The sequence below is a fragment of the Dreissena polymorpha genome, chromosome 1 (genome assembly GCF_020536995.1).
Source record: "Dreissena polymorpha isolate Duluth1 chromosome 1, UMN_Dpol_1.0, whole genome shotgun sequence".
NCBI lineage: Eukaryota > Metazoa > Mollusca > Bivalvia > Myida > Dreissenidae > Dreissena > Dreissena polymorpha.
The window spans coordinates 78,890,714-78,902,766 of NC_068355.1; the positions used below are offsets into that span (position 1 = coordinate 78,890,714).

At 35.2% G+C, this 12,053-nt stretch overlaps 1 protein-coding gene across 2 annotated transcripts in view; it reads left to right on the forward strand.

Moving 5' to 3' along the window:
* The first annotated feature begins 509 nt into the window (after positions 1-509).
* The window catches only part of LOC127837054 (uncharacterized), a 68,603-nt gene continuing 57,059 nt past the window's right edge, over positions 510-12,053 (forward strand). For both annotated transcript variants that reach the window (XM_052363859.1, XM_052363867.1), the window contains exons 1-6: positions 510-614; positions 3,178-3,565; positions 3,822-3,974; positions 6,530-6,630; positions 7,349-7,531; positions 8,085-8,167. In XM_052363859.1, the coding sequence (XP_052219819.1) occupies positions 3,241-3,565; positions 3,822-3,974; positions 6,530-6,630; positions 7,349-7,531; positions 8,085-8,167 (845 nt within the window). In that variant the 5' untranslated portion in view covers positions 510-614; positions 3,178-3,240. The remainder of the gene's footprint in view (positions 615-3,177; positions 3,566-3,821; positions 3,975-6,529; positions 6,631-7,348; positions 7,532-8,084; positions 8,168-12,053) is intronic.

Consider the following 12,053-nt stretch of genomic DNA (forward strand, 5'->3'; position numbering starts at 1 on the left):
CATGACGTTAACGTTTATCCGCTAACATGCACGCGACGTCATGTATACTATCGACGTCACTTTTCATGTTGTATATTAAACAACTTCGTATGAACGTCTAATAAAATGTCGAAACTAACGCAACTGTTTTCGTATTTCGCAGTTTTTTAAAACCATACGATCATCATACGCAATAATAACGAGCTTTTATTCTTACCTGTCAGCTGTCAAAAAGTTCGGGAAATGTTTTGTTTCCGGTTTGGAAATGGTACACGGATTACTTCCCCTGAACTTCGTATAATCTCGCGATATATTAACCGGTCCAAATTTGGACCGGTAAAATTAGCCTGTACCGATCCCTATATAGAGAGTCACTCTGGATCAGCAGACGATTTATTTCATAAAAATAGGAATCCGAGATAGCCGATGTATCACGATTGCCACGAGGCCTATCTTACGGAGGAATCCGAGATAGCCGATGTATCACGGTTGATAGAGAGTAACGATAGATAAGGGGAGGTAACCAATCTATATTTACATTGGAGACTTAAAGCTGATCGATACCTTATATTAAAATTCCACTAAATGTGGCAATTCAAAAGATTTCAACGCGAGGACATGGTGTTTTCATCTCGGTCAACTAATTTGAAATACTTTTAATTTATGAAATATACAAATGAATCCTACAACTTTTGATGTTTTAAAGCTTACTCAGTTACTGGGTTAGCGAGTATATTTTTCGGACAGCAGTATTACCGGACGTTCTATTTTTTGCGTATTGTAATGCTTATATACAATTTACTTCGTCAGATAATTACAGATCTTTGTTTGATTGAAGTTGACAGCAACAATTGCTTAAAAAAAATAAAATTATAGTAAGACAATTTCTATCTTTACAAATTTTGTCGCAACGAAATGTGACCTCCGTGCTGGGGAATCACTAGTTCTGGCTACCATAACTTAAAATGTCGCTTTTTATTATTTTTGACTGGCGCGACTTTATAGTAATGGACCAACCCCATTAGGAAAGTCAACCAGAAATTCCCGAAAAGTTGACAGTTAATAATACCGGTCCAAAACAGCTTTTTAATGCAGTTATTGTTCCAAATCAACCACTTGATCGGAAAGATTGATATTTTTTACATTTAACTGATATAATCTTTCACAAAATACTATCTTAAACATTTAAAATTTATCTATTCTGCTTTTACGTATCGAGAAAAACAGCGATGTGTCAGACTTACTTGAAATGCGAATCTCCCGAGATTTCACGGTCATATGACGTTATTTCTATTTTAAGTAACATACCATGTGCTCAAGTGATTTCAAATTCAGAATGACATTTCCCGGTATTTTAGATTATTCTCTCTTGTTTTGTAAACAAATTGTAGTGTAAATACAAACTCAAAGTAAATATTATTTAAAACTACCGGATTCACACTGAAATCAGTCTTATAATCCACCAGACGTAAGTTGTTTATCACAAATAATAGATTTCAGAAAACGAAAGTAATGTTTACAATTTCAGCAAATAATGTCAAGGTCGATCTGAAAGTATCGAAATGAAAACTCGTCACGTGACAAAGCGACAATGGCGTCAAAATTGTGAATTTCAGACTGATGAGAGTTATTTTCGTATATTGTAAGATGCATTTGAAACATTTGAACCTTAAAATAATCCCCGATGCAGTTTTTTATATTCATTCACCAAGATGCATTTGAAACATTTGAACCTTAAAATAATCCCCGATGCAGTATTTTATATTCATTCACCAATATATGTAGAAATGTATCCAAGAAAATGAGCTTTCTTTGATTTATAGCGTGACATAAATATGTTATGACTCTGGTTGACTTTCGATACGGGGTTAGCTTCAGCGTACAGGTCTGTCAATACTATGTAAACTGTACGCTGAAGTTTCTTTAGCTAGGGATTTGCATGCTCAAAAGGAATGTCTTATTTAAGGCTGACCTTTGTGCTTGATATTTCATTTGTCTTCTACAAAAGAGTAGAATATTATTATTTTTTCTTGATTTTGTTATTTTTTTGCACACTTTTTTGTATACAGAATATCTGAATTGCTCACAAAATGTACCTAGTAAACTATGTAATGAAATACAACCCATTTAACACTGCATTTTTTGTCTCGAAAAAATAAGTATGTTTATTTATAGATCTGTGTTTGCACTAATATTGGAAACACATTTTACCTCAATTTAGACATGAAGAAGACAACAACAAAAAGGACTTTTAAATTAATGTATTTCTGTAATTTTAAAAATTTTGTTAAGAAAGGAAATTTTAACTCTTATTTGTATCCAATTACTTTATTAATTTAAATGTCCAACAAATACTCCTTAACAGTGGAAAATTACCTCCCTTTAATGACCCCATATACGGCCCTCATACATATGAATGAACGCATCAAATAAAGGTTTTGTTAATGTTCGCTTGTAGATGATGAACAGGATGTAGCAGTTAATTTTTCATGCCATGTTTCTTAATATTATGGAAGTATTTCAAGAACAATTCTTTATTTTGTCAGAGAAATACTCGCTGACCAGTGACCAGTAAACGTTATTAAGTGATGTCATGAGGATGGCATTTTTATGCATTTCAAAAAAATAGTTGGCATTAACCAAGAGTTACCTTATTAGCTCGGCTGTTTTCGGAGAAAACCCGAGGTATTGTCATAGCCAGCTCCTTGTCCTCTGTCCGCCTCGTGCTAAAACCTTAACATTGGCTCTAAAATCAAAATGCTTCCACCTACAACTTTGAAACTTCTTAATGTAGATGCACCTTGATGAGTTCTACATGCCACACCCATTTTAGGGTCACTAGGTCAAAGGTCAAGGTCACTGTGGCCTCTAAAAAAAAGAACAAAACGTTCTAACAAGCTTTTATTAATTAAAACTGCACCAGCAGCCGAGCATAGTCACCCGTTATGCGGTGCTCTTGTTTTACATACATCTGTATGCATTTTTGTAAAATATAGAGATGACTTAATTTCCCAAAAAATATTTAGTCAGAAATAACAAATAACAGACAATATATCTATTACATTTAGCAATACAAGTTTTGCTAGTACAAGTTTGATTTATAATATATGATACAACGCTAATATTGAGCTACTTTTTTGATAATATTAAATCAAATTTAACCAGTATATAGTTCATCTGAATGAAATTCACTTTCAGATAAATATCAGCTTGCTGGGAAGCCCGATGACGTCATGATGTGTCAGTTTTAACATTTTAACTATGTCTGATTGTCCCTCTGATGTCAGCAAAGAAGTAAAGCCAGTGAACCACCCAAACTTCATACCAGAGCATGACATTAAAAGCTTACCACTTTTCACAGAAAATGCAGATGTAAGAACGAAGCCTCCATCTGGGGTAAATGGAAATAACTCAGATGGAGCTAGCAAGCCAAAGGTTGGGAGAAGCATCTCACATGACTATTCATGTGACCAGAAGAACAGGGGGTCTGTGGGCTCGTTTGGGTCATGTGATAGCAAGAACTATGATGAAGAGGTTGTGATTGCCTACCAGGATGAGGCTATCAATGTTGAAGAACAAGGAACTGGTAATATGTCTCTATTGATTATGACTAATCTTATTTGTTTTTGACAATGATAATAAATCTTAATTATTTTGAACACCCACTTTCCTACATGATAGCAGATTATATTTCTTTGCAAAATTATTGTTGATTGATCAATCAACAACATTTTTGTTGGTATGTAGGATCAAATTTTTGCAAATCTTGAACCAAACTAAAGTATTTCAAAGCTAATTTGTTAAGAATCACATAAGCAAATTAGTCCTATTTTGTGTTATAGGCAACACATGTGCTGGGACTGACAAAGGTGCACTACGATTAGTTCTTGTGTCTGGAAAAGTGAGGAACACCACTGCTGTGAGAAATGCTTTGCAACCGAATGTGGCCTTTGTCCAATATAAATACTATACATCCTCATTGGAAGGGATTCTTGGTGAGAAATGTGTTCAGTGTTTTGCTAGAGTTTGAGGTCTTCTTCACCTGTTGTGAGTTGTTACACAGGTTTCTGTTGAGCAATCAGTAAACATTGTGATCAATGCTTTCAAGCTTTTGATTTCCTTTTGTACAGTGTTTAAAACAAGCCTGAAATTATAAAAATGTTTCCGTGAAAGAAAAATTCACTCGTCCGCTCCTCATATCAACTGATTTTGTTGGAACAGAAGCATTTTTTGTTTACATATCACAAGTCAGTAAAAGGTTGAATTTTATTTAAGATAAAATAAATTAAGCTGGTTTAGATTTAAATATGTTGTAAATTCAATAACAGAATTGTTCATATGTAAATTATGTATGAATCATTTGATAAATCACATTTTGATAACTTGAAAACCAGTCGCTTGTCTGCCTTTATCTGTTTTGTGCTTAATGCTGCTTAAACATTGCTTATAGGAGAAATGCTGTTTTTGTAACGAAAAATGTTATCTTATGAATAAACATATTTTAAAACAATTGTAATCATCTAGAAAAATGGCCAAAATATTGTTGACGCAATAAAATGATGATTTTGTTTTCTGTAAACCGCTCAGGTATTTCCCCCACCTAATTTCATGGTGATGTCAACTTGACACAATGCACATGACATGGAAACTTTCCATTGTAATTACGCATTTGAGCTTGAAAATTTTGCATTTTTAGTCAACTTTGACAATCAATATAATGTTATTTTGTTATAGTTTTTATGCTCCCCCATAATTTAGTTTGGGGGGAGCATATAGTCGCTGCTTCGTCTGTCCTTTCGTGTGTCCGTCCGTGCACAATTTTTGTACGGGCTATTTCTCAGCAACTAATGACTGGAATTCAATGAAACTTTATGGGAAGCTTCACTATCAAGAGGAGATGTGCATATTATCAGCGAGTTCTGGTCGGATAATTTTTCACAGAGTTATGGCCCTTTGAAATTTTCCATTAACTGTATATATAGTGCAATTCTTGTCCGGGCTATTTCTCAGGAACTAATGACCGGAATTAAATGAAACTTTATGGGAAGCTTCACTACCAAGAGGAGATGTGCATATTATCAACGGGTTCTGGTCGGATGATTTTTTGCAGAGTTATGGCCCTTTGAAATTTTCCTTTAACTGTACATATAGTGCAATTTTTGTCGGGGCTATTTCTCAGCAACTAATGACCGGAATTCAATGAAACTTTATTGGAAGCTTCACTACCAAAAGGAGATGTGCATTTTATCAGGGGGTTCTGGTCGGATGATTTTTCACATAGTTATGGCCCTTTGAAATTTTCCATTAACTGCACATATAGTGCAATTCTTGTCCGGGCTATTTCTCGGCAACTAATGACTGGAATTCAATGAAACTTTATGGGAAGCTTCACTACCAAGAGGAGATGTGCATATTATCAGCGGGTTCTGGTCGGATGATTTTTCACAGAGTTATGGCCCTTTGAAATTTTCTAGAAAAAATTCTTGTCCCCCGAACTACTGTGCCCTCAAGACGTTTCCTTTTATCTGAATATATAGTGCACTATTGTGACAAAAAAAACTTTGGGGAGAATCGCCCTTCTCCGTCGGTTTCTTGTTCATTACGTTTTATTAAATGCGTGTGTTAATTTCATAGTGTTATTTTGTTACAGTTTTTCATTACATTTTATTTGAAGCGTATATTAAAACTGTTTTTGCACAGAAATTAGTATTCTATGTGTGTTGCTTTCAGGTGCAAGGAATGTGCAGACAAAAGAACATAACTTTGAAATACATATAGCTATTCGATAGATTTAAATGCTTTTGATATTACCTGACATTTTGCAACAAATTCGAAATGAATTAATATTACCAGAAATATTAATCATTGTTATGCCTTTAATATTTATTTTTATACCGATGTGTTCATCAATGGTTATGTAACAAAAAAAGGTATTTGAATCCTTCGAGTATTATTAAGAACTAATGGGTGAATCAGTTGAACAGCTATAAAATGTACAATTACATGGCAACTTATAAATAACTTGGGCTATGGTCTGGGTTGTAAAAAAATAAAGTTTAAAACATATTGAATATTCCGATTCTTCATAATCACTATTATCTTCTATTTTTTATTAATTCTTCTTGCTTGAATTGCAAGAAATATCCTTTTTGAAGCCCTATAATGCCGGTGTGTTATTGAGAGCATTAACATGTGTTGCATTTACGTCACTTCCAGTTTGAATGAAAATGTCTAGTAAAGCAGAATGTGTGAAATTTCAACTTTGTTGTAATTGTTCTTGCTTATAACACTTTAATTCAATCAAAGTGAGGTGCGAAAAAGTTTATATATGTACTAAATTTGATAAATAAAGGGTTTCTATTGAATAACGTCATTTCTCCTTTAACAGTGTATAAAGGCAAACAATAATGCATTCTTGCATTTATTAAACTTGTATACAGCTCAATAATTGTGTTAATTGGTTGATAATATACAGTTATGCAGATCCTGTAGATGTGCATTGTAGTTTAAAGATATGAAAGTAGTATTAAAAGACCTGATTATTTTCCAGACCTGGTTTCGAGAACTCTAGGGCCACGCAAGTGCATAAGTGTGGCATTAATATTGAGCTGTTCTGGTTTGTCACTTCAGCTCTGTGGGAAAGAAGAAAAGGTACCCTTTTGTGTTGAAATAGTTTGTTTCCTTAATAGTAAAAGGAGTTAAAGGACCTGAACAAAACATTGCAAACTTTTAAATAACCTTATTCTTTTTTAACAAGTGACCAGATTTGTATAACATAAGTTCCTGCATGCTACTGAAACTAGCATGGATGTTACCTACCAACAATCTGTACACATCATTATCAACTAAGTCAGACTTCACTTCGATGTGACCGGTACAGGCAACAGTCCCAAAGTGATGAGAAAAAATGCTGTTGATATTTGCATGATTTTAATCTGTAAACACTGTCAGCTCATCCCATCACTTAAAAGAAAATTATTGTTTAACTCATATTGAGTGTTCTATTCAGTATTGACATAAATACTTCTTGCACAAAATGTTGACACTTCTATTCATCACTCAATATAAACAAGTTTCCTGACATTGATATGATTTTAATGTTTACTTCATTTAATACGAAGACTTATTTAAATGGGCAAATGAATATAGACTTACAAGGCTTCCACCAGGCACTTTAGGGCTTTTTGAATGAAATCATCTTGTTTAATTTAATTTTTTTCTTTTAATGGATGCAAATGATTGCTAGAATTGCAGTTATGGGCAACGTCTTGTATCTTTAATTTGAAAAATTGATAAGAAAACCCTCGTTTTTGAAAATACCTTCATTATTGAAACTTTAGCCATTACTGAAATGTTAAATACATTTTAGATGCAGCTGTTGAATAAAGAGAGTATCACAGAAATGAAGTCAATTCGTGACTTCTTCGTGACGCTAGTTGACAAGCATTTGGACGTGTCTGACCCCGGAGCCAGGCTGGACTTCATGGCCTGCAGTCTCTTCCTGCACACAGACGGGGGCTCCATTGATAAAGAGATGGAAGCATTGCTCAAGGTATGTTGAATGAAGTGTTTGTGTTCAGAGAAACATTTATTTAGTTTTATATTAATGATCATTTTTGTACACTCACAAAATTGTATTGTTCCTTTAACTTTCATGAGATAATCTTCAAGGTGTGCCTTGCTATAAGATTTCTACTGTCATACACTGACCATTGAGCCTGAATTACTTCATATTGCGTAATTATGCACCTAGTCACTCACTGATATTTTGATTCATTTTTTTAAAGCTGTGTTTTTCATTAACCCTTTGCATGCTGGGAAATTTGTCGTCTGCTAAAATGTCGTCTGCTGAATTTCTAAAATTAGCATTTTCTTCGATTTTTTTCAAAGAATACTATCAGAATAGCAAACAGTTTGGATCCTGATGAGACGCCATGTTCTGTGGCTTCTCATCTGGATCCAAACTGTTTGCACAGGCCTTTAAAATTCGGTTCACGCACTGAAAGGGTTAAACAATTTTTGTTGTCATTGCAACAGAGATTTATGTTGCCCATTGAACACTTATCATGTATGCTCTCCATACACTTTCCAATTCGTATTTTAAGATTCCAGTGAAGATGTACAAGGATTTAGGGGGTAATGAAGCACCAAGATCAGCAAGTTCTGATGACGGTAACAGAACAAACGGGTATTTGTGTTATATAATATTATAAGTATCTAACATCACTTCACTTTCTGTGTTACAAAAACATTCAAATAATTACCGTGATATGTGCACATCAAAGTACATTACTATACATACATTTTAACTTTCTGTATAATTATCAGGTGTAACCTTAATTAACAAATGCAACATAAACATACACTTACAACAATCATAAAGGAAGAACAATGAAGAGATAATTAACATAAAATAACACTTTGAAAATTGCTTTATTGCCTTGCAATCTGTCCAAAATAATCTTGATTAGCCAATTGCTTTTCCATGTTTAAGTGAGTAAAAGGCAAATGATACATCAACTAAACTTACTGATTTTGTTTGGTCAATATCAATTGCTATTAATATTTACATGTATTACTACCTTAAAAAGCACCAACATTTCAAGAACAAAACTACTTCTTTAAGTGTATTTTGGAGGGTTTGTTGGTTAACAAATGAGTCCTACTTATATATTGAATATGAACTTTAAAGTTACTTTTAGGCTTTTAAGCGTTTTTTTCATGTTTTACTGGAACACAGTAAGTAACACTGAAAGTTATATATATTTTTTAGTTTTACGCTAGCAGAACTAAGGTTAATACATGTAGTGATGTTTTGACAATCAGTGTGCAGGGTACTACGATTCACCCAAAGCACACTCAATCTGCTTACACACCAAGAAAGAGTTTGCAGCGTTGAAGAGTGTTCTTTGCATATCATTTTTGCCTAATTAAAGAAGTCCACTGCATGTTTCATTAAAATCGCTCAACACAGCTCTCCTTAATGGTCACAGGGGCAGGTCAGCTAATAGATGCATTCAGAAGATGCAATGAACTCGTGAAAACACACAGTGTAAAATATACAACGCCAACAGCACAGCAGCTGAGGCTATTAATTAGCAACCTTAATAACAGCCAATTTTTTCAGATCAACAGCAGAAAAACAGAAAAACCCACTACCATTTTGCTAAGTTATCAATAGAACCATGAACTTTTTATGTAAAGTGAAAAAGTATAATTAAAAGAAAATGTTTTATTTCAATATGCATATAAATTCCATTTTATTAATTTTCCATAATGATAAGTAATACGCTGTTAATTGAGAATATTTGTCACAATCGGAAATGATATATCCATATTGGCTTAAACTTAACAGAAAACAACAAAAGGTTTGTTTATTTTCGATATTATTGTGCTTGATATATGTTTAAATAATACATATATTGCTAATAAAATTAGCTTATCTAGCAAACTTTGTCTGGGGAAGACATAATGAACTATCATTAAACGTTGATAACACAGTATTGCTTTCATGATGAGAAAACAAAACTACCAAAATAGTATAGTGCCATGATAAGAAGGAAATTGTTTCATTATCTAACCACAAATGTTTGCTGATCTTGGTCAGTTGGTATGGAAATCGTTCTTGAAAGACCAAATAGGCTACCAAAATTTGCCAGTTTGCTATAAATAACAGTTTGACTTCAAATGTCTTAACACAAGTATTGTGGTTAGATCTTCCATGTATAAGAAACAAAATTTTTTTAAAGACCTGGGTCATGTTAAAAATTGGTCTTATGCCATGTGAGACCAATTAAGCTATAGCCCAGCCTGGGCATCTCACAGTCTGGTCAGGAGATACTTAATGAGACCAGGAAACCTTGCATGATTTATAGCAGACAGCATGCACAGCTCCTGACCAGACTGGTCTTGAGCTACTTAGCCGAAGCGCCATAAAACCTTTTTTCAAATGAAGTTTCTCTGATACTTTTAAACAGCTGTAAATAGCCAGTTTTTTTACACTGCTTATTGTAGAAAAATCTCTAACAATCAGTGAAGTGTCTTTCTGAAAGCCCTCTAGCAGAAAGCTCGAAATAGTAGTCATAATGGTTTGATGTATGAACATGCATGTCTACATGCTAGCAGGTTGCAAATAAAAATTGATCATTCATCATGCAAGTTTAAAATAACTTAAAACAAATGACTGCCATCATAAGACAGCATGTCACATGTTACAACCGTCCCTTTACCTCATAGTTCAAGACACAATTATAGGTCAAATAACAAATTTTGCAATTAACCAGCTGTCCCAGACTATACCTTTGTAATTCTTTGTGCAGTTCTAAGTTATCATAAATTACTAAAACTTCATCATTCAACAAGCAAATTTTATAACAAAAATAGGTAAATGCCCACCATGTGAAGATGATGTGTCATGTGTAAAACCTGTCATCCTACCTTGAAGATCAAGGTCACTTTTAATGGTCAAATGTTATGTCATCCTTAAGACAACTTGTGCACAGTGTTACTTCATCATTCATCTTTCAATTGTAAAACTATTAACCTCCAATGTTCACGATCTGCAAACGGCACATTTCAAGCGCCAAGGTCAAGCTCACACATTTCAAGCGCCAAGGTCAAGCTCACACATTTCTAGGGCCAAGGTCAAGCTCACACATTTCTAGGGCCAAGGTCAAGCTCACACATTTCTAGGGCCAAGGTCAAGCTCACACATTTCTAGGGCCAAGGTCAAGCTCACACATTTCTAGCGCCAAGGTCAAGCTCACACATTTCTAGGGCCAAGGTCAAGCTCACACATTTCTAGCGCCAAGGTCAAGCTCACACATTTCTAGCGCCAAGGTCAAGCTCACACATTTCTAGGGCCAAGGTCAAGCTCACACATTTCTAGGGCCAAAGTCAAGCTCACACATTTCTAGGGCCAAGGTCAAGCTCACACATTTCTAGCGCCAAGGTCAAGCTCACACATTTCTAGGGCCAAGGTCAAGCTCACACATTTCTAGCGCCAAGGTCAAGCTCACACATTTCTAGGGCCAAGGTCAAGCTCACACATTTCTAGCGCCAAGGTCAAGCTCACACATTTCTAGCGCCAAGGTCAAGCTCACACATTTCTAGCACCAAGGTCAAGCTCACACATTTCTAGGGCCAAGGTCAAGCTCACACATTGCTAGGGCCAAGGTCAAGCTCACACATTTCTAGCGCCAAGGTCAAGCTCACACATTTCTAGCGCTAAGGTCAAGCTCACACATTTCTAGCACCAAGGTCAAGCTCACACCTTTTTAGGGCCAAGGTCAAGTTCACACCTTTCTAGCACCAAGGTCAAGCTTACCTTTCTAGCGCCTAGGTCAAGCTCACACCTTTCTAGCGCCAAGGTCAAGTTCAAACCTTTCTAGTGCCAAGGTCAAGTTCACACCGTTCTAGCACCAAATCTTAAGCTTCTAGCGCCATGGTTAAGTTCATACCTTTCTAGCGCCAAGGTCAAGCTCACACCTTTCTAGTGCCAAGGTCAAGTTCACACCTTTCTAGCACCAAGGTCAAGCTCACACCTTTCTAGCGCCAAGGTCAAGTTCACACCTTTCTAGCGCCAAGGTCAAGCTCACACGTTTCTAGCGCAAAGGTCAAGTTCACACCTTTCTAGCACCAAGGTCAAGCTCACACATTTCTTGCGCCAAGGTCAAGTGCACACCTTTCGAGTGCCAAGGTCAAGTTCACACCTTTCTAGCACCAAGGTCAAGCTCACACCTTTCTAGCGCAAAGGTCAAGTTCACACTTGAGAGGTCATCAAATGTCAATTTGAACATGATACATCTTTAATCATTCATCATGCAATGAATAAATATGTAATTACAATGATCAAATGGCTTGTGGCCTGTACGACCTATCAGGGAGCTGAAAGGTCAAGGTAAATTTTAAGGTCGATTCCGCTTATGCTTTGTCAGAACTGTTACTACATCATTAATCATGCAATTATAAAAATAATTTACCACAAATGTGTCTCGCTAAATAAATACAGGTATTATTGACTTGTTGAGCACAGCTATATAATAATTCAGTTGTCACAGACTATCGTTTGCAGC